The sequence below is a fragment of the Indicator indicator genome, chromosome 3, assembly GCF_027791375.1.
Source record: "Indicator indicator isolate 239-I01 chromosome 3, UM_Iind_1.1, whole genome shotgun sequence".
NCBI classification, from domain to species: Eukaryota; Metazoa; Chordata; class Aves; order Piciformes; family Indicatoridae; genus Indicator; species Indicator indicator.
In genome coordinates, this window is record NC_072012.1 from 34,398,570 (window position 1) to 34,422,660 (window position 24,091).

The 24,091-nt window shown below is 37.7% G+C and overlaps 1 protein-coding gene across 1 annotated transcript in view; it reads left to right on the forward strand.

Annotated features, from left to right (window-relative positions):
- TFEC (transcription factor EC) overlaps positions 1–24,091 on the forward strand; it is a 101,003-nt gene that overhangs the window by 59,406 nt on the left and 17,506 nt on the right. The window contains exons 2-3 of the mRNA XM_054399379.1: positions 3,535–3,786; positions 11,044–11,139. Coding sequence (XP_054255354.1) covers positions 3,535–3,786; positions 11,044–11,139 — 348 coding nt within the window. The remainder of the gene's footprint in view (positions 1–3,534; positions 3,787–11,043; positions 11,140–24,091) is intronic.

Sequence of the window (24,091 nt, forward strand, 5' to 3'; positions counted from 1 at the left end):
ACAAACAAGGTCATCCATTTCACAAAAATGAAAAGGAAGACAGAGAGGCATTTAATAGAATTCAGTCTGCTGAGAGCTAGAAGCTTTATCAAATCAACACTGCTTAATTTGTCAGAGGCAAGAATCTAGGTTCCACAGAGCCACATGCTTCTTGGGTGTTCTACTCTGAAAACCATTTCAGGGTCTTCTTTAAAAACTGTTCTGCTTTAAACAAATTCAGACTATTGTGGCAGTAAAGGGTGTGTCAGCGTCAGCATTGTAGAGTCCCTGGTCCAAAGAAGCTTTAGTAATTTTATATATGGAAGAATTCCCAGACTGGTAAGATTCAGAGACCCTTACCTTAAAATTTCCTATAAACTCTGACAAAATTTTCTCACAGGTAATAGGAACTCCTCAGAAGATGAGGAATCAGAAAATTAGTCTCCCAGCACTGCTGGATAATGCTATTCTAGGATAATATAGCAAAATAAGAATGCTTCTACTCTGATTGTTTGGGTGTTGTGTTTTTTTTTTTTTTTTTTGAGTACCAGAACCTAAACTGAAACTGAGGTTAATGATACTGGTTTAATAGAAGTGATCCAGAATCCCATGAAGAATAAAGCAGTCATGCTCATGACACTGAACTATAATTTATTTTTTTTTAATAAAATTACTCAGTTTTGAGTTTCTGCTCCTATTGTGCATATGTTGAATGGGCAGTTTTAACATCCATTTCTACTTTTTGAGAGCTTGACTCTAAAAGAATTTTAGTATTCTTTTAACATAGCATAGCTGTTTCCCCCCTTTATTATACACTAGCAGTGTGATTATGAAAATAGGATTCCAGGTCTCCTTTGTCTTTATATAATGGTTTGACTTTCAAAAGTGCTTTACTTCTTGTTATTAACATTGAGTACTAGGACTTAGATATATAGAGATGATCAGGGACTGCCAATTTAGGTACTTTTTGAAAATCAGGATATAAATCTGTTTTTAACCTCAGTGGCTCTCTTGTGTAATGACTCCAACTGCCACAGTAAAGCAGATGGAGAGGTTTGCAAAACCGTAGCAACAAATCCCATCAGTAAAGGTTTCCTGTTTGCTCAGGATAGTGTGGACAGGATATGAGCACTGAAAGAATATCATGAAAAATAAGTACTTCCGAGAAACTTGATTTTTTAGTCAGCAGTTAGCTGATTGTCTTTCACAGATCTTCCCCTTGCCTGGTGGGGTTGACCTGTGGTGGTTTCACAAGGAAATTGGGCTGCACAGAGGTTTTGGTGTGCAAATAGCAATCTGAAGTCCAGAGAAAGAAAAAAAAAAAATAAGGCCAGTGACTTTTCAGCTATCTTCTTGTGGCAGAAACCACTTCCTTATTAAAATTTCTTATTAAAAATGGATTTTAAAATGAGATAGCATACACTTCAGGCACTGCAAATTTCTTATGTTTCCCATTTAATTTGAAGATGTGTGATATTCTGGATTTCATGCTTCAGGTAGACTGTAAAATTTCTAAGGCAACAATTTGTTGCTCATTATGGAGTGATCATCAGCTTCATTTGAGAGAAAAAAGTAGTTGGGATGAAATGCAGTAGAATGAGTTTGTAGCCTGTGCATTAATTCCACTATTTATGCCATATGAAGCAGTTGTGTTTCCAAAGCTGTTGACGGCAGTGCTCTGAACAGCTGGAAAGAGATGCTCATCCGTGTAGGCAGTGCGAGGTTCTGGGTAGTGGTCACTTTGTCTGGATTCATTCAGTGACCCTGGAGTCCAGCACAAACATGAAATGCTTCTGAAACAGCAGCAGGAAACAAGGGTACACAGGAAACATCTGCTTTGGCCAGGACATATTTTCTTTCTGTCACCACACGGCATTTCACTTAAGATCAATATGCTGGTTAAACTGACATGAAGTAGATGTCATGTTTGCATTATAATAGAAGAAGCTGCTCCAGTGTCCAACTTTAGGTCTGAAACTGTACGAGTAAATAGATGCACAAGAGTCTGAATGATCTGGGGTGGTTTTACATGTACCCTTACACAAGATAAATCAGAGCTTAAAGGAATAGTGCATTATACACTTTGCAAAACAAAGATCTCAGTTAAGACAAGTAGTATTATGATTTAAGTAAATCCCAAGTACACACATAGTTTTGAAAACCTTGCCTGGGATGCATATCTTCCTAACATAAAACAGCGGAAAATGTAAACAGTTTATTAAAGATTTTAATCAAATAATATTTTAATGGAATATTATTTAATAACTTTAAGGCTTATATCAAGATAATTAATATTATATTCATTACTGCATGGCTTAATCTTTTTTATATGCCTAGAAAATTAGATTAAAGAAACATAATTAAAATAATTCTAGACATGCTACCATAACACGATTAAAAATAAAGTAGGCACTGCAATATTGTACAAAACCACAGTTAATTTAAATGCAAGCTCCTTTTATAGGCTATTTATCTCTGCTTATGTAAGTCAGGGGAATTAAAAAGAAGATTGTTTAAATGAATGTTTTTTTTTTCTTTTGAGAAAAAAAAGACTGCAAAGCAAGTCTTGCTGTTATTTAACAAATGACTAATCATGTTTACACAGAGGCCGCTTGATAAAAATTTATTACAAGAAATTTGTGACCAGTCATGCCATAGGAAGGGGAGAAAGCCACAGGGCTGAAATGACAGTAAGGTTTGTGTATGCATTTGTTCTCTGGTAGTTAAATTGCAGGAATGTGACACTGATCTGAAATGAGAGCTGTTTGAAGTAGCAACTGTCAATCTCTGTAATCAAAGGATGGCCCAAAGTCTTACCCAATTAGTCCTTTTGGCATGACCACTGAGTTTATAAAGTCCTACCAACTCAAAAAGTGATCTCTCCTCAAGAAGACTGTGCAGTTTGAGAGTAGTGAACAGTTACCCAGGATTATAACTTGGGTTTTGTTTTGTTGTTTGGTTTTTGTTGTTTGTTTTGGGTTTGGTTTTTTTTTTGTTGTTTTTGTATTTCTTTTTCAAAAGTACAACAATGCTTCATTTAACTGACTCTACTTATTACAAGGTGAGACAAATGTGTATTTAGGTATAAGTGAATGTCTGATGCTGTTGATATTACTTGAAGTTGATTTGACTATGTTTTTCTTTACACATTTGTTTACTTTTTCAAGTGAAAAAAGAGGAAATACTGTGATATTCATATTAGAGCACATACATGCTTGTAGATTAGATTGTAATGATTTCAATAGAGATCACTCTTAAATGAGAAGAGAAACAAGTAGCAACTTCTGTGTTTTCTGAAGATCACGTTTATCTTTTCTAATATTATTTTTCTTTGATAATTACTCAGGTTGATTCAGCTGTGTTAGGGGTCAATAGTACACATATAGGAAATGGGTAAGGGTGAAAAACTAAAGAAAATAATAGTTAGATTTAAGGTTAATGATAATTCTATCTGTGTTTTGTTAAAGCTGAATATTTTGAAGTTTTTAAGTGAACATCTGGGTAAATACTGGTAGCAGTAACTTAAAACTAGCAGCTATTTCCATTCCTTTCCAGGTACAAACGCACTTGGAAAATCAGTCTAGGTACCATATACAACAAAGCCAGAGGCACCAAGTGAAGCAGTACCTGACCCTCGACACCAAGCTGTCCAGCCAGACGCTCTCCCTGTCTCACTCTCACACAATCCAGCCTGTGGGAGTGACCTCCATTTTAAGAAACGGACACATGCCTCCTGTCAGTGATATTGGCACACCAGAGAGCCCTGTGACCAAGCTGCTGGCCCTTGGAGGAGAACATGAAAATGCGGTAGGGCAGGCCTGATGAAAGGAATGGGGTAGTTCTACAAAAAGATTGCATGACCCACTTTGTATTGCTAGTGAGCAAGAGATGACTTTCTTTACTTTCATAGGGCCTCTGGTTGCAGCAATTGCTCCCTGAATCCTATTAGGTTATGTGGCTGATTCCTTGGATTGCCCATGAATTGCTTATTGGATGACAAGGCTTCTAAATGACTGCCAGTTAAAATGTACTGTTGCATCTTGTTACCAATGTGACATATATTGCTGTGCATTTTTTGAACTTGTGCTTTACAATGCAAAACTTTTTTTTTCCCCCAGAGGAAAGTTATTTCTGTCTAAAAGTGTTATCTTAGCTGCATAACAAAGTTAAATACTGATTGCCTTAAAGATGTAACTGAAAGATTCACTCATTCATTTTTCAGTTAGCTGATATATTTATATATGGGTTATCTTAGGTAAATTGGCATAGATATGCTAACTTTAGTGCCACCATTGATTTTAATAGAGGTACAGCTATTATACAATGTCAGATTCTCAGGCAGTGTGAGCTGTAGATCATTATGGCCCTTAATACTTCAATGGATTTCAAAAGAGACTACTTAATAGGTAAAAGGGGAATTCCTACAGAAATGAGAAATAGAGATGCTATATCATATCTTGGGCTTCAGCAGAACAGAAGAATCTTACAAATACACTGTGACCCATTTGAGCATTTGGATGTTATGCAGCTAAGCATGAAGAAACTGAAAAAAACAAACCTGACACTTCCTGGAGAGCCCATCTGGGGCCCCTCCATTTCTTCTGCATTGGCAAATGACATTTTATTTCACATTTATGGAGTTCTGGACCCACTAGTTTGCAAAAATTATTTTATATAGCCTTTGTGGAGGCTCTGTGGTCATCTCTGTGGTGGCAAATGCAGTGTGCTGGAACCATTCTCAGGCAGTTTGGATGTCTGATCAGAAATAACCATTGCCTGTGTTTGCACCACTCTCTGTGCAAAGACATTGGAAGAATCTCCAAAGAGAAGTAGCGGCTTCCCCTACATTGGATAGTTTTAAGACTCAGCTTAACAGGCTGCTGGGCCATCTCATTTAAACTACAGTTTCACCTAGGAAGGTTGAACCAGATGATCCTTGGGATCCCTTCCAACATGGCATTCTGTGATTCTGTGTGATTCTGTCCTGGAGAGCAAGATGGCTTCTTGCAAACCACTCTCCTGAGCTATGCCTGGTGATGACTGAGACTGTAATAGTTGGCCCTGGCCAAAATCCTCACAAGCATCTCTCCAATTATTTGACTAATCTCATCCCAGAGTGTCAGGGAGATGACTGTTGGAGCGTAATTTCCTACTGGAGTTGTGCCCTGTGGTTCAGTGTAGGCTATGTTTGTATCAGTAAATAATAGAGTCAACACAAGGGTTGGCTCAGTGACCTATAGTTGTTTATATTGCCTAATTGCTGGCATTTCTCAGCATCCTTTTGGCCCTGACAGGACTTTCCTAGATAACTCTGGGTATGACTCCTAGGACAGCCCATGTATGTTTTTTAGAACAAAAGTAGGACCAGAAGTCTGTCTGGAGAAGTACCCAGTGTACTGCCAAACACAACACAAACTGTCGCAAGACGGGGCTGCACACAGACCAATATGATCGGCAGAATCCGTTTATTGATTTCCAAGCTCACGCTTATATATGCTTACAGTTAATTATGCCTACTAGTCAACTACTGATTGGCTTACAGATAGGTGTCAACCCCACCTCTTGTAGGTTAAACATTCCATTCGGCTTAATCACAACATCCTGTTTTTCTCAGGCCTGTTACTTTCCCGCTTTTCCCTCCTCTGCCCAAGGACACCGCAGCCCTGCAAGTTTGCAAGTCACAATGATTCAGCTAAACCCATCTTGTCCTAAGGCACTGTATATCTTCTTCAGTAAAGGCCTTCATGTCCTTTCTTTGCCAACCATTCCTCAACAATTCCCCCGTTGTTTTTAAGGGCAACAAAATTCCGTGTTATTTTACCAAGTAGTTTCATCATACATTGATACACAATTCTTAAACATATTAATACAATAAAAATTATTAACAACAACCTACAACCTTCCTTAGAAAGTGGTAACAACCATCCTGACCAAGATCCAAACCAAGATGATAACCATGAGTCCCAAGGACCATCATTCTTCTTGATTTTTTTAAATCCATCCTCTAAATTTTGTAAACTACGATAGATAGATACAGATTGATCAGAAAGATTCACACAACACATACCATCAAAATCTTCATAGCCATGTCCCTGCGCTAAAAGCAAAAATCTATTGCTGCTCTATTTTGTAGCATAGCATGACGAACACTATCAACATCTAATAAAAAGTTAGAAGGTGCACTACTAGTTGCGTTATTTTGCTAAGCAAGCGTAACCCACACATTAGTCTTTGTTAAAAAGAGAGGGACTAAAGTTCCCCATGATCCTATAAACCCTATCTCTAATACAATAAAAACTATTAAACAAAACACCATTAAGTTCAGTTTCATCTTTTAGTAGTCTTCAGGCAGTGGCCGCGCAGATCTTCCTTCCTCAGGTGCAGGTCTTATCCACTGACTTGGTATCCATGTAGGTCCTGAAGCAGAATCAACACACATATACCCACGTCCTACAAATATAACCATTGCAGGACCCTTCCATTTGCCAGATCTCATTAGCCTGCAGACCTCGAGGATTAACTCCTAGGCCAAGACCTTGCCCTTTGTTGTGAAAACTACAAATCGGACAGGCCTTGACTATAGCCTTGGCATCAGCATATGATATTTTAAAGCCTTTGGCTAATCCTTTTGCATTTTGATGAAACGTTGCATGAGCTTCCTTAGCCTTCTGCATTGCTGATGCTGGTACTGCAAGTGAAACTAAACGATCTACTCTGTCATTACCTTCACCTAGGCCTACATCCCAGAGATGACTTCTAACATGCAATATCGAATACTCTGCTGTCCTTTGCTTGATTGCCTGAAGTATTTGCAAAAACAGTTAATATAACCTCATATTATTAACTTCTCTTATTTCTGCATCCTCAATTCTGCTGACAACTCCTACCACATACAATGAGTCTGATACTACATTAAGGGGTAGATGTATCCATTTCATCAAAGCCCAAGCTACAGCAAGTAATTCTAATGTCTGCAATGAATCACTGGCCTCTGCTTCTAATATTTGATGTTTCCAAGTCCCTTGATCTTTCAACGTAATAGCTGCTCGTCTAGATCGTTTGCCTGCATCAGTAAAAGCTGTCACAGCCTCAGGAAGTGGATTAACACTATATTTAGGTTTCTGAACCCAAGACTGATTTGTCATCCAAGAAAGAACCTTGTCCTTAAGAGGAGACACATTGATACTGGCACCTATTTCCAGCAATGCTGTTTGAAGTGCTTCAGACTTCTGTAAATACCATTATAAATCAGCCTGTAACATGGGAACATAAATAGTACCAGGTGGTTTTCCCCAAATCTGTAATAACCTGTTCCGACCTTTACAGATCAACCCAGCCAAAACAGAAATTTTTTGTACTATTGTTGTTTTTGGTTGTAAAGGTGGAAACAACCACTCCAGTACTACAGTCCTCCCATTTCCCCCCGCTGTTTTTAAAAGCTGAGTGATAGCCCCTATTATTGCTTGTGGACCACACAATATCGTTAGATCAAGAGGCACGTCCATCACCCGCCGATGTACACTCTTGGAGGAAATTAATGATGCTATGGATTGCAAGGCCATCTGTTGGGGTCAGCATCCAGAGGATGATGAAAGCACTGGGACCCAATATGGTCCAAAATCTGTTTAGATACAAGCATATCCTCCACCCGAGGTTATTAATGCACTGGTGGTAGTCAAACAATTAAAATGATGTGTCATTGGGGTTTCCTGGGAATCATTAGGACGCTATAAAATTTTTAAATTTTAAAATGTAATACATATGTCTTTAGTTTTTGCAAAAGTATACTGTGTGGGGGAATGAAAAATACAGGGAACATGAGCGATACCCCACAATTGCAAGAATGAATTAATTTTACCAGATAAATAGGATGGGCTATTTGTCTATTCCTGGGTAACCACTGTTTAACTATAACATTCTGGTGAGTTAACATATAAATCTACATAAACATATTCCCTAATTACATAACATTAAGACATTGAAACATTCAGTCCCAAATGAAATGTTTCCTCCGGGGACATTCGTGCAGTCAGCTTCAGATCGATGCTTCTGATCTCAGTTAAACAGTCACTGTGGTCGGACTCAGTGGTCAGCTGATTGTCAGCTTCACGGGCACTGCTGTTTGTCCCATCCTTTGAGTCTTGTGCTGGGCCTAACCATGCTGGCATCAGGAAAAACCTGTAAGTGGGAAAAGATGAATCCCTTTCCTAGCCCTGAGTTTTCCCTAGGGTAAACCTCTGTATCAAAAAGGAAAAGAATTTTTTTGTTTGTTTGTGTCGCTTTTCATAGTCTTATAACCTTATCTTAAAACCTTTATAAGCACAAAAACCAAAACAACACTCTATAACATTCCTAAAATAAAGTCTTATGTCCTGTTAATATGAAAAAAGGTCCTAAAAACTTAAAAAATTACGTGAGAATTAAACCATCAATGTAATGTGCAAGAAAACAACAACAACAAAAAAAAGGATAATGCGCGCTTTTCAAAATGAAAACTTATTTACCATATATATAGAGCTCTTTTTGAAATTTGCCGGCAGACTCAAAAAAAAAAAAGGTTCGAACCAGAAAAAGGAAAAAAAAAAACCTTTTAACCTATAAACTCATAAAACCAGTAGCACTTACACAGTATTATGCTTGATTAGAAAAAATACTTTAACACAATAACTAAAAGCTTATAAGCAAACTTCATTTTCTATAACACTTAATATACCTTATTACCAAAGTACCAAATTTGTCATATGTATGCTCATTGTGAAAACACAACAATTGCAAACACTAAAATAATGAATTTCCCAAATGCCTTACAATCAGAAATAATGATAAAACCAATACATATATATCAAGTTTGCATAAAATGGTGAGATACCTTTCTTAAGAAAACTTAATACTGTTACTTTAAAATTAGAACACAGGTTTGTGCAGACCTGCAACAGCTGCAAAACAAGGGGGTGAGATAAGGAGGGAGGAGGGAAGGAGGTGGGCAAAGGCAGATGGGAAAGAAGCGGGGGGGGGGAGGAGGCGGGGGGTCAAACGGCAATAGAGAAGACACTTTTTTTTTTTTTTGTCGTTGTTGGCATGCTGTTATCTTCAAAAATGTGCAGATTTTCAAGCTTTGAGGTGAAAGTTCTGACTGCATGAGCACTGCCTTCAGCTTCGAAGTTGCTTTTTCACTAATTTCTTGATGAAAAGACTGTGACATTTCTTTAAAGAATCAAGTGCTGTGAATGCTACTGCTGATGCTGCTATAACAAAATCTCGGGGACTTTTTCACTTCATAAGGATCTTAAGTTGCTCATTAGGAAGAGGATTTTCTACTCTCCAGCACCCTTTTCTTCTGGCACTGACAGAGCAGCTGGGCAGCTAGGGGCGGGGGGTGCGGAGACTGCTGGTATGTCATCCACAGTTTTAGTTATCTCTCCCACACCCAGCTCAATTCCCTTTTCTTTTATTAGATTCTGTCCCATTATGTTCCTGGTGGCTCACCTTAATAGGTGTCAAAGTACAAGTCCGGGCTGAGATGGATTCCTATGATGCAGGCTGGGGGCTCCTCCTGCAGGGTCGCACGCCTCGGGGGCGGGCTACAGCGCAGTTCTCTCGGCTCGGGGGGCCCCCTGGGTCCCTTGCCCGTGGCAGCGGCGGTGGGTCGGTGCTGCCCTACCCTTGGCTGGACTTCAGCCGCCGGAGGCTGGTGGCGAGGCCATGCCGGGGCCGCGACCTTGCAGCCATTGCTGCTTTTTGCTCTGCCTGATGTTGCTCTAAAGCATTCCTTACAGCTCGCCATGGCTTTGCTAGTTTCTTTGCTGTTTTATCATCATCTATAACTCTTTCCCAAAGTTCAGTTCCAACTCTGCGCCACTCCTCAGCTTCAAACACTTCATTTGGATCTTTAAAATATCCTTTAGCAGTTGCGTATGTAAGCAATCCCGCAAGTTCCTTACTCAGATCTATGCCTGTTACCCGACGCTTTTCCAAAAAGCACTTAAAAAAATCGTACGCTGCCTGCCTATCCATACCTGTTACACCGTTGCGCGCTAAGCAGTCTCCCAGGCTTTGCAGCGTCTTCAGCTAGAACCTCCTTTAAGGCTTCTAAGGTGCGGAACACTCTCCTCGCTTCTGGGTGTTCTTTCACCTCCGGCGCTGCTGGACCGGGCTGGAATCCTTACGACTTGGACCGTGGCAGCAGATGCATTGCCAGTCTGCTCCTCCTTTATTAATCTGAGGGTCCCTGTTCGGGCGCCATTTGTCGCAAGACGGGGCTGCACACAGACCAATATGATCGGCAGAATCCGTTTATTGATTTCCAAGCTCACGCTTATATATGCTTACAGTTAATTATGCCTACTAGTCAACTACTGATTGGCTTACAGATAGGTGTCAACCCCACCTCTTGTAGGTTAAACATTCCATTCGGCTTAATCACAACATCCTGTTTTTCTCAGGCCTGTTACTTTCCCGCTTTTCCCTCCTCTGCCCAAGGACACCGCAGCCCTGCAAGTTTGCAAGTCACAATGATTCAGCTAAACCCATCTTGTCCTAAGGCACTGTATATCTTCTTCAGTAAAGGCCTTCATGTCCTTTCTTTGCCAACCATTCCTCAACAACAAACCTTTGCTGCTGAGACTTGAGAGCAGGTGCAACACCAAATCTCGAATGACTCGCAGTCTTGCAGAACCACAAGGTCCTTTCAGCCTTCCTGCACCAATGAAACAACACACTGCATGTATGAGACATTTGATGAAGGTGGCAGATCACAGTTACAACTTAGCAAAGTACTCTTGTGGTCTGATCTTGGTGTTGCAATAAGGGGTTAAAAAAGGGGAATGGGCCCGTGTTTGGGAAGGAAGAAGCAACTTGCTAAACCACAAAAATTGTTTTCACAAGAAGTAAAAAATGTGAATATTGTGTAAAAGTGCTTGAATTATTTGAACTTCAAGAAACAATCTTCTGAAATACATTTTTGTTGATGTAATAACTACTCTGGGTTAATTCCTCTGTATATTCAGCATAACGCTGTTTCCATTCTTATTTGTAATAATTAGTCTTAAAATATTATTTTATCAGATGGAAGAGGTGATTGAAGACATAATCAACATGGAATCAAGTTTTAATGATGAAGGGATAGGGTGTTCTGAAACTCCACTACTAATGCAAAGGACTGTAAGTATTTTGTGGATTTTCATCTTACTATTTATGATAGAAAATGTCATCAAGTGATTCAAGCACACATTACACTACAGAGGCTGAAGCAGTACTATCAGTGGATTGTTCTTTCTTTTCAGTTGCTTGTCTTTTTGTCAAGAAATATTACAGGAAAGGTTTCCATTGTGATGGCATACAGCTGTTTTAACATGGTCTGAATAGAATTTGGGATTCCAGCCCAGCACCATGTCTACTGCATAACACACTGGATGTGTTAATTCCAATGCAGGACTATAGGTAAGAGGAGTCTCTAGACCCTAGAAGGCCTTTTAGATTCCTGCTTAATGATCTTTCCCCTACACCTAAAAATGTCAAAACTTCTCTTTGTAATAATTTCTACAGTACTCTAGTTTCTACAGTGTCTTGTGCTGAAGCAAGGGTGGGCTCTATTTTTTTGACTTTCATAAAGCAAGTTACACTCAGATGAATAATTTCAAGGACAAATTTGAGAAATGTAATTTTTCAGATTAAATGCTTTATATGGCTAAGCATAACAAACTTATAGTTTTGTAACGTATTTTTGTAAAGAAATGACACAGGATTAACAAAGGTCACTTACATTTCATTTTGTGTTACACAGTTGAAGGATGGAACTTGTCTGGATACAGCAACACATAGGCCATTATTATTTGTGAAAATAACAACTTTCAGTCACTGCAGTGCAACACACTATAGAAGAAATGGGTTTTGCCTCTCAATACTAATTTATCTTGGGAAACATTGTCCATAGATTTTGTCCTTGGGGTCTTAAAACGAATACTGATAAAGAGAAACTTCACTCTAGTGAAGGCAGAAGAATTTTCATAAGTTTTGACAGTCTACAAAGTTCATTTCAGAATACAGAATTGAGTACTTGTTCTTAATCACTCACTGGAGGAACATCTTTTTCAGACTACAGAAGATCATTGGCTACAAAAATACCTTTGGAGAGATGATCTCTACTCCTCTGTGTTGCCCACTAGACAGTCCAGTTTTAATGGCAATTAATAGCTCCATGAATACCTGGCATTCACATGCTGGCTACAGAACTAATACAGCCAGACTGATTTATATGTATCTCAGTACAGAACACAGCAAAGAAATGTTCCCTGGGGAATGAATTAATATTTTGGTTCAAATTAATGAGAGGCAGGGGAGGATCCTTTCCGGTGTGGTACTGTGAGATGGTGATGAGAGGCGTGAATTCTTGCTTTTGGATTGGACCCATACTCCCTCAACGCCTTTTAAAATTGGATGATGTTAATCTATGCTAATTCCAGCCTCATTAGCCTTTATTTTCAGTCATGAAGGACATCTCTCTCTAAAATATATTGAATACCCTACTCTTGACAAGCAAGGAAATATGCAACAACCTTTAGGTCTAGCGAGAATCTTAACTTGCAATGATTTGAGATTCTCGCAATGCCCATGGGCCAGGAAAGTATATTTAGATTTTTGTTTGTGTGGAGGGAATCATCAGGCTACTAGGTAAACCAGAGAATAGTGTGTGTTTCCAAATCTCTGTGCAATAATCTGGCAAAACAAAGCATGCCTTCAAAAAGACATGCAAACTGCATCAGTGTGGAAGCAATCAAGCAGTGTATATGCCTCTTCTGTCTTCACTTTGGGCAATATGTGCTCCAAAAATATATGAAAGAAATGGGCATATGGAGGTGATTTCAGGCATTTAGCTCACATTTCAAGGTTTTATGGCATTTTTCCAGCAACATCCTAAATCTGCCTGCAACGTTTTGGCCATAAGTTGTGCAATAGAGAACGATAAAGAGGTAAATAGGAAAAAAATGCTTAGTACCAGTTTTTCATTATCATATTAAACAATAGTGCTGTACTAGGAGACATGATCAGAGATGATAGAACATCTAATTCCCCTGAGAAGAGGAATTTGGTTTGTTTTGTACTTAAACAAAGGCTCATATTACCTCATGTATATCTGCACAATGTGCCTCCCTGTAGTGGCTGCTGTCAACATAGCATAAGTGAGATCACAAGTGAGATTGGGTTGCCTGTGTATCTGATTTGGTACTTGCTCCCTGTTTATTATTTTCCAGTTTAATGCTTAATTATTTTTAGAATTTCTTCTTCTGTTTTTTCTCTCTGTGACATTGTCTCGAATTTGCCCAAGTTGTGCAGTGTAATCTCTCTAAGGTACTCAAACAGCCTTACTCTCTTGAGTTTCAAAGTGTGGTATAAGGCTTGGGTGTTTTTTCAGCAAAATCTTTTCTTGAAAGACATAAATTCATGAAGCCTTTTTTTTTTTCTTATTTTTCTGAGTAGATGGTTGCTGAGATTAGCAACTTTTCAGTCCTACTTGTTGAGTGTTGTAGTGAATTAGTGTTTGCTTTAGTTAGATGCATCCATCTACCATTTCAATGACACATTAAACAAAGACATTGACTTCTGTGAGACCACTCATGTGAGTAATTGCTCAGAGGCTCATTGTCTGACCCTGAATTAATGAATTACAGTCATATATTAGTAAAACCAGAGAAGTGAAAACAAGAACATTCCTCCATCTCTCATTAAAATAATTACAGCTTCTGAAGAGTGAATTGTCTGGCTTTTATTGTGTTTTAACTAAAATTCATAATTTCATAAAACTGTCTGGTTTTGGATGCCAACTTAAAAGTTGCTCAAAGTAGAGATTCCTGCCTTTGCTTCTATTACTCATAATAGTACACAATGGTAGAAACCTACACTTTATAATAACTTTTCAGAAGTTCACTTAAGATGTAATACTAGGTTCTCCTTATATGAAAGAAGTCTTAATTCTTCTGTAAGTATTTGTGGTGCAGTTATACCTTTGTCCAAAAAACATAGTTGAAACAAAATCATAACTATTCTTATGAACTATCATTTGATGATGACTGTTCACCATGGAGAGAATAAGATTTAATTTAAAACCCCTTGAAGGTGAAAGCAATTTACATTCATTTTTCCTTGTCATAATAATTTGGTTTTATGAAACTGTTTACTAACAGACAGTAACATATTTATCTACACTGTAAGAAATGAATTTGTTCTCTAAGTATCATATTAAGAGCAACAGGTTTATTCCTGAGCTTACAAAAATGAAACAAGGAATACATTAGTTTTAGAAGCAAACTAATGTTATGCATATCAGATATTGTGACAGACATTTGAAAACATTTTTCTTTTTTTCTGAGACATTCTCTCTTCAAAATCCTGACAGTCTATTCAAAATTGTGTAGTGAATTTCAAGTTTATTAATGTCCAAATTCTTAGAACATAGGGAATGTAAATGTAGAAGTCTGTTAGTGTAAAGCATATACAACACCATCGTTAAAAGTTTGTGACAAATTCTAAGAGTGTGTGGTCTATATTCTTTTTAATATCTGAAAAAGGAACATTTAGGAAACATGCTATATTAAGGCAGATATGGAGAACACTATTCACAGAGAAGAGAAATAGAAAAGAACAGAGTTAAAAAATAGGATCTCTGTGCCTTTCAGAGTGTGATTTCACAGCATGTGACCTAGGGAACCTCTACTTGCTATTAAACATTGTTTTGTTTTGCTAATATATGTATACAGCCCTCGGACTCACCAGAAAACCTGGTGATTTAGCAAGTACAGTGGTGATCTGTGTGAAAACGTTTGGCATTTTACCAGTATTTTCACTTGGAAAGAGCTGCTGTAGCCCAGATAATCACTGCACAGCTACTGGGATAGTGTCCTGCACTTGACATGCAGTCCACTAAAACTTACATCAAAAGCATGAGGAGATTGACTGGCTTCGAATGTGAAGAAAATAAAAAGATATTAATGTTTTTCAAGGGCACAGGCATCTCTTGAATAATACTAGGTGGGACTGACAGGAAAGTAATTTTATTTTGTTAATGTTTCCAGGGACTTTAATTTGGGTGCACAAGAAAACAAGAGCTTTCAGAAGTATTCTTAAAGAAGCCTGAGGACAGAGTCTCTGTATCAATTAGTTGGCTGGCGATGAGAGCTAAGGAGTAGTGTAGAGCAGTGCTTGGAGCAGAGCACTGGATTTAAAAGGGTCTTCAAAACTCACCAGCAGTGGCCCAGCCAATAATAAGTTGAACCAGTCGGGTTCTCTGTTGCTGGTGTAGCAGATATTGAATGACTAAAGAAAATGGAGCATTTTTTTTCAGATGCTTTGGAGAAAATAGAAAACTTCTCAGTGGAAAATCTTTTCACTGAGTTGTTACCGTGTCCAGTAGCAGATAGGAAAATAAAGTTTCTATGTTGATTTATTTGCAATATTTAAGAAGTGTTTTATTTAATTATCCTCTTAAATAAGCTTACCAGCAGGAATGTTTCCTGAAAGCAATGGCTTCTAACTGGCAGAAAGTACAGACGTTATTATTATATATGGATCATGCGCCATAAGTGTGAGCTAAAGAACTATTCTTACTTGGGGAATAGAACAACCTTGGTAGTCCTAGATAAAGCTGGAGCTGTTAAATCAAGTCATTTAAAAAAGAGTATTAACATTTCCAAAATTGTTTCCAATAGGGCTCTTTCCTTTAAAAGAAAGAAATAGTTAAAGGTTTGAAGCAGCATTAGTTCCTCCAGCAGCTCCAGCTCTAAGTGCATACTGAAATCATCATGGTGTCATTAACACTTTGAAGTTCACATCACCTCAGAGATTTAGAACTGTCGCAAACACTGAATCTGTTGTTGGCAGCTTTCTCTGTCTGTGGAGGTAACCAAAGTTCTTCAGTCCTCCTTTGAATCTCACTTGATGTATGTGGTATTTATACGCTGGGAAAAGAAGAATTATACCAGTAACAGGGAGGGGAAGCAAAAGCATCTGGGCACTCTGAAACGCAGAGGCTTTGCTAGCCGTTAGATGGCAGGGCTGAGCGGGGTGGGGGGGCAGCCGGGCCTGGGGAACGGTGGCAGAGTGGGGAGCACAGTGCTGTGAAAAGGAATTGTCTTGCAGTAGGTCACCTCTTGAGGGATTCTCCGAGGTTTCACTTGCATGAATTCATACACTTCATTCATACAACTGCTTCCAGTTTGCTTCATAGTCAAGTCAGTTGGGATTGCTCTATTTCTGTCACTGTGGTAGGAAAATAGTTTACAGAGACAATCCTCAGTTGCACTGTGGCTCATTTGTCTTTGTTGAACTTCTTTGATATTTGAAAAAAGTTTGTGTTGTACAGGCATGGAGTAGAAGTTAGATCAGGAGAAGACAAGGTAGATGTTTTCTTTCTCTAATTTTTCTCTTTCTGTTAATTACAGCGAGTATAAAGTTCTGAGTAAATCTGTTAAGGCTGCATTTGATTTTATGGAGACATTATTAATAAAGCACAATGCACTCTGTCTGCAAAATTTCTCTGCTATTACAAAGCCTTTGAGGTCAGAGTTTCTTATCATGGCATTAATAATTTGTTTTGTAATAGTTTATATTTTTATTAATTATTTGTGAAATAGTAATGGTTACTGTTTGGATGTATTACAAAAGCTGCTGTCTTTCCCATTACCAGAAATCATACCAAAAAAAAAAAAAAATCAAGTAAGCATCCTCTGAAGTATTTTATTCAATGATTGCTGTGATCATTCAATCATGAAGTAAAACTAGGTTTCCATTAGGGTTACAAATAGTGCTGCTGATCTAGGCAGCCCCCTACTATATAATCATGCCTATTTTTGTATTTAGTGAATAGTGGTGTCATTGGGTGACCTTTATAAGTTCATAAAATCTGCTAACATAATTTTAGAGAAAGGGCCAGAGTAAACATTAACAACATAATTTGCTTAGGTTGGGTAACTTGAAAAGGCTGCATAACATCAATGAAAATGCTTTGTCAATCACATTCTAGACTAAATTAGTCTTAAAGTCCAAGGAAGAATCAAAGTTCACCTAAGCATATAAACTTGTGTCTAGCAGTCCCTGGTATCATTTCCAAGTTTAACGAAAAAGAAAAATGAAGGAGAAGGAACAGTCAGTAGCTATTGAGGAAATAATAGACTCCTCAAAAATAAAACTGGTGAGCAAATATTTTCTTTGTCTTTCTTCAATAGTATAAAGGTACTAGAAAGGAAACTATGTCTTTCAGTTGCAGAGAATGAGCAATGAAATGCACAAAGTGTGAGCTCCTCAGGCTTGTTTTCTGCAGCTTGAGGTGTCTTTTGGTATCACTGGTGCTGCTGTTTTGAATGTCGTACAGATGCCACATCTCACACAAGACAGTAGTTTGAGGCTGAAATGGGCTCTTTTGCCTGCTCTCAGTACTCCAAATAGATTGGATATGAGCGTTTGCAATTTACCTCATGCTGTAAAAAAGGTCTTCATAGCATAGACAATTCAGTCCTTTAGGTCAGGAAAAGAACTATAGCTCACTTTTACACAGCTCCAGCAGTCAAAAGATGTGCAAAATGCCTGAATAGCTCAGCTCTGCCTTGTAATGCTCTAACACTACAATGTCTAATAACCATTCTCTATTTTGGGATAGGCCTCTCTGGCTGAAGGGAGCCAGAAGACTCAAACTAGAGTAAATTGTTTCATAACTATAAAATAAAGGAATTTTTTTTTTTTTCTCTTTCGTTTTCTTTTTTGGAAATGTAAAAGACATAAATTGAATTATTATTCTAAAATACACACTTTTGTTTGTACAGAAGAACCTCTTATAAATATCTTCATCTCAAAAAGAGCTTAATTTATATTGAACAGAAATTAGAGAAAAGGATAGATAAAACAAGTTTCTAATTCTCCTAAAATACACTCCTGTGCAGCAGGTCTGCAAGCAAATTTCTGCTGTTTGGAGCCACCAGGCAGATTCTGTCCTATCCGAAAGCACTGATACACAGCCTCTGCTGCATATCTCATGTTGTCTGTACACAAGCAATCCAAAACCTGAAATTCTTAATAGGTGACAGATAACAGAGTCAGTTGAATTAAGCACCTTGGGGTCTGTAAGTTTAGCTTCTGGAGCTAAACTTTACTAATTTCTGTCAATAGTATTTAGAGAGGTTGGAGAAAAATCTTGTGAGCACAGAGGCAAAAAAAAAAAAAAAAGAAAAAAGAAAAAAGAAAAAAACTGATCTGTTAAAAATACAGGGATGTCTTGCAAGGCTATTTTGAGGAATAAACTCCTGAAAGATAACATTGCTTTTCTTAGTACCTCTTCTCCATCAGCCAAGACCTTCTACGACATTTACAAATTGTGTATGATGGTTTTTGAAGTAGTTAACTATGCATTTATATTTACATTAGAAATAAACACTTGTGAATTTATCTGAAATCAACTGCTACAGAAAGGAATTCCATGGAAAACAAAACCCTGCATGGTACATGTTTGTCCATCTGAACACATTACATCACAGAAATATTACTGTAATGAATTCAGATACGTAGGTGATATGTGAAAATATAGGAGGGCATAATGTAAAGCACATAATAAAAACATAAAATTTATAATATAAATATAGATGCTAACATCTATATTAAGAGAAAATGTTCCATATTCTAATCCTGAAAAAAAATTTTTTTTCACTTGTTCAGCCTAGTGTTCAGCTGACATATTTTCATTGTTTTCAAGTTGCCTGATTTGGTATATATGTTTACATATAGTAGCCAGAGAAGAAGAAGAAGTTGGATGGAGCCAGGAATTAGAGCATTCGTTGGCTTTACCAGTGAAATGATCTTAGTAAAACATGTAACAGAACTGCCATTTAGTTTTCATCTTTGGATTTAAATACTTGGAGATTAATGGGGCAGTAGTGCAGTGACATTTGATTTCCAGCTGCAAGTTGGATGATGAGGGTATCACAACATCATGTGTTGTGTCTATTGTGTTTTGTAACCAGAAAAGCTGAGAATAGCTAAAAACATATAATTAGGAGATGATAATTGAAAGAACAGAACTATCCTGTAAAAGGTTTATTCTCCAGAAAATTCCTTTGCTTGGTCATATTTGATCAGACATTTATCTAGACAATGGACTTCTATGTATATGATCAGGGCAGGAATGTACTGTAACAGGTAATATGAGCAGAGTTCATTTTTCTCTGATGAATAATGAACCACCTTGATGATCATTATTTGAAGATAAAAAATGAACCAGGTTTCATGCATAATATATAATATGTAATATAATATATCTGAACATTAAGTCCCTGGTTGAGAAGTGTGTAATTATGAACCATGTTAAATATAAATATAGAAGGAGATACAATTTGTTCAAAGGAAAACAAGTCTGAATAGTGAAGCATTTGCTTTTCTGTTGTTCTCTGTAGATAAAACCAGGAACTGGAAATTTTGGGTATTAGTTATTACTAAAGACCATCTATTTTCAAACACAAGTATTTTATATTGCAATTGCAAAAGGGCCTTGAAATTCCTTCCCTGTTTATTCATTGCATATAAATAATTTTTTCACTTTGAAGTTCACTGATTAACTTCAAAATGTGCACTGAATCTGGCAAAATGGTGAATTGTTTAAGAGCTGTGTAATAATCCAGTCATCCCAAATCCATCTTCTAAGTAGCAATATGTGGTATATTGAGCATTTCCAATTTTTGAAAAGGGGAAAACTGGGGTAATTCTTCTATATTCAATCTGTGTTTCAGCAAATTGTGACTTTTCATCTAATTCGAAGGTCAGTACAGGACAACGATTGCTCTAATATATGCCATACTTCTGTTACTGCAAGAAAACATACAATCTAAGAATCACCTGGGTTGGAAGGGACCTCTAAAGGTCACCTAGTCCAAGCCCCCTGCAGTGAGCAGGGACGTCCTCAACTAGTTCAGGTTGCCAACAGCCCTGTCAAGCCTCACCCTGTGTATCTCCAGGGATGGGGCCTCAACCACTTCTCTGGGCAATCTGTTCCAGTGTTCAGCCACCCACATTGTAAAGAACTTTTTCCTAACATCCAACCTAAATCTCTGCTTCTATAGCTGGTCCTGCATATCTGAAGTTGGTTGATTGTACCTTTCTTTTATGAATGCATATTAGTAATATGCAGTACTGAACAAGAATTCAGGTTAAGAGGCAAACTAAAGACATGATAAGGATTTTGTTAAAAAGAAGCATCCCAAGAATGAATCCTCAACCTCAGTTTGTTTAATATTTTCATTAGTAACCTTGGTACAAAAGTATTGCCAATACAAAAGACGACGAGGATATCACAGAGGAAGAGTTATATGACTGTGATGGCAGAATAGTATAAATGGAAGGAATGTAATAGTACTGAGTGCAAGATCATTCATTTAAATACTAATAACAGGAATGTCTGCAGTAAGCTGAGAGCTCATTAACTGAAGATGACAGAGAAAGATCTGGTTACATTAGTTGCTCAGAGAATGACTATAAGCCATCAAAAGGAGATAAATATGATCTTAGGATCCATCATGAGAGAGATTTCCAAAAGACACAAGGAAATAACCACTGCAGAATTCACTGGCTACAAAGCTTTTAGAATTCTGTGGACAAATAAAGGTATCCACCCTTCGGAAAAACTAATTCAAAGTGGGAAAAGCAGAGAGAGGCCTTTTAGGATATATCACAGCATGGCAATTCTTGCTGAAGAGCTAATGGCCTTAGCAAACCAATAACCACATGGGGATGTCAAGCAATTAACTATATAAGTGAAAGTAACACAAAACCAACCAACCAACCAAAACCAAAACCAAAACAACCCCTCCAACCAAGTCCAAACAACAACAACAACCCAAACCAACAAAACCCAAAACAAAACAACAAAACCAAAGCAAAGCAAAGCAAAGCAAACCCCAAACAAACAAACAAACAAAACCCCAAACAACAAAAATTGTCTAGGAATAAAAAAAAAATAATTTAGAATAATTCAACTTTTAGAACTTACTCCAAATAAAAATATTGGAGATGTGAAACCTAACTGATTTTAGACAGGGTATTAATGTTCTATCAAATGAGTTACGTGATGATCTGTTAAATGAACCAAATATCCCCAAATATCCAGGAAATGCTTTCTGGTCCAGACTGGGTGTTACCACATTCAGCAGGATTTTTCAGTTAAGAAAAAAAAAAAAATCTAGTTTTAGCTGACTTTGGAAGAGTGTTGGGCTGCTATTTTCTATATATACAACACTGACTCTCATAGAACCATGGTACTTACAGTCTTGAATGTTACTATAAGGCAGACACATAATGCATAAATTAACCAAAATGGAACAATACTTAAATAGTATATGGTCATGTCAATGAGAACTATCATGATATAAGCCTGTCTAGAGACTACAGGTAAACAGGTACAGATAACCCGTGTCCATATATTTTGTTATCATATTAAGAATTCTTCCCTTTCATTCCCAAAAGTTATAGAAATGGTGTTTGGTTTAACACTCCACTGAAATTACATGATATTTGCCAATAGCTGCCATGCTCTGGAATTTGGAATACCACATTATTTCCCTAAATGAGGCAATGGTTTTCCTGGCTTTGTAATGTTTTATTAAAAAAAAAAAAACAAACAAACAACTTGCTATTAGTGACTACACACTGTAATCACAACTGTCCATTGCTAGACATCTGTGAATCATAGAATCATAGAATCAGTCAGGGTTGGAAGGGACCACAAGGATCATCTAGTTCCAACCCCCCTGCCATGGGCAGGGACACCTCACACTAGATCAGGCTGGTCAGAGCCTCATCCAGCCTGGCCTTAAACACCTCCAGGGATGGGGCCCCAACCACCTCCCTGGACAACCCATTCCAGGCTCTCACCACTCTCATGGGGAAGAACTTCTTCCTCACTTCCAGCCTGAATCTCCCCACTTCCAGCTTTATTCCATTCCCCATAGTCCTGTCACTAAAAAGTCCCTCCCCAGCTTTCTTGTAGGCCCCCTTCAGATACTGGAAGGCCACAATAAGTTCACCTCGGAGCCTTTTCTTCTCCAGACTGAACAGCCCCAACTCTTTCAGTCTGTCCTCACAGGAGAGGTGCTCCAGCCCTCTGATCATCCTGGTGGCCCTAACAAGTTTCTCTGGATGAGACCTGTACAGTGCATGTCTTGGACACTGCCAGCAAGCACAAAGTCACAGACTCTTGTGAGGTGCTGTTAAGATCAAGCCAGGCACTCTCACTCAGCTACTTCAGCTGAAGTTTGCTTTTATAATTGATCTAAGCTTCCAAGTTGAGCATGTTTCAGGACTGAGATCCATGAATGGAAATTCTCATGTTCCAGTCTTTGCACACAGGCATTGAAGATCCCATGACACTTCATACAAAAAGAAGAGCGTTAACCCCAGTGTCCTTGCCAAATGTTAACTTTGTTAATTACAGCCTGCTTTCTTTAATTCTTGGAGTTTTAATTAGACATGGTATTATTCTCTTCCTGTACCACATTGTCACTGGTTCTTCCCACTTAACCATTTACTATGTTAAAGATTGTTATTCTTTTGTCTACATCTGGCTGTATTTAAGAAGCAAGAAAATTTGCTAATTTAATAGTGTAATTTTTAATATGTATATATTCATCCTTCGTGAGTCACTTGCATCTAAATTCTCAGATGCACATACATAAATATGTGTATCATTAATGGAAAGGTTGGAAATTATGTGACTTACAAGGACTTCTCAGAACAGCACAGGTGTAAACCAGTATAGCTCATGACACCTGCAGGATAAATAGATTATTTCTTGAGACTTATGAATTTTCATACCCAAATGTCTGTGTTTCTACATCTCTAAACTAAAAACAAGAACATAATTCTGATGCAGAGTAATCAGCTGGAGTTTTAAAGTGCTTTCAGATTCATCAGACTTGAAAGTGCTGTATAATTTTAAGATTATCGTTGTATATGTATCATATAATTATGCCATTGGAAATTATTTGTACTTTTAGTAAGATTGCACTGCATTTTTGTAAGATTATGTCAATGTATATATTCATCTTGTAATGTAAAACTGGTTGCTGTTTGAAGCTGCACTACTGCAAAAATGGTGTGTGGAGCTTCAGCATGTATCCAAACAATTAGATGTATCTTAAATACAATGTCTGTAATATACTGTGCTATATATTTGAATTTTGTAATTTAAAAATCAGTTATTTCCCAGGTGTCTACACTCCTAGAAGAGCTTTCTGCTTTGACAGACAAAAAAAGTATCAAAATTGTTGTATGAATATTAGCTAATTTCTATTTTAAGATTGTTCTCTGTATTCAGTAACATTAGCAAGGAATTGCCTTGGGAGTTTCCATACTTGATATCAATGCAGGACAAATTCAAACAGAGAGCTTCAAAAAATACTTTGATACGTTTTTACCTTTATAATTTTAAAACTCCCCCATAATCAGAAATGTGAATATTTGTCAAGAAAGATCCAGTCTGGTTTGCTTTATTGTTCTTACGTGGTTTTTAAATTAAGGGTTTACTTGGAAATTTTCACATTAGGAGCACAGAGAAGTTTTGTGAGAAGGTACTTGTGGAAAGCCTGCAACAGTCATGCCAGGCTTTCTTTAGAGTCAAGAAGAAACAGAGATGATTCAGTTCACTCTAAGTGCCCAGCGCAGGTCAGATTAATCACTGTCTATTTCTTCTCCTGATCCCAAATCCTGACATTAAGGATTATTCCTTGCACACTAATTCATAACAATTTTTTCCATGTGTCACCATTTCTGTAGAAATGAAGAAACTATTAAAAAGTGGTTTAATTTGTGAATGCTTTATACCCATTTTGCTCTACTTCAAGTCTGCAAAAGCTGTGTTGGCTAACTGACAATTGAGTGTGTCAAAGGGAGATCAACAATGAGTCTATCCACCAGGAAGCCCTAATCCAGCATAGTGGTCCCATTACAATGTACTTGATTTCTACTCAGTGCATGGGAAGAAAGAGACAGCTGACAGTACAATCTTCTTCCCTGTCGGCTCATCTTTCAGCACCTAGGGATGGCCTGTTCCTTCTTGAATAGTGTCCAGCCTTCCTGACTCTTTTGC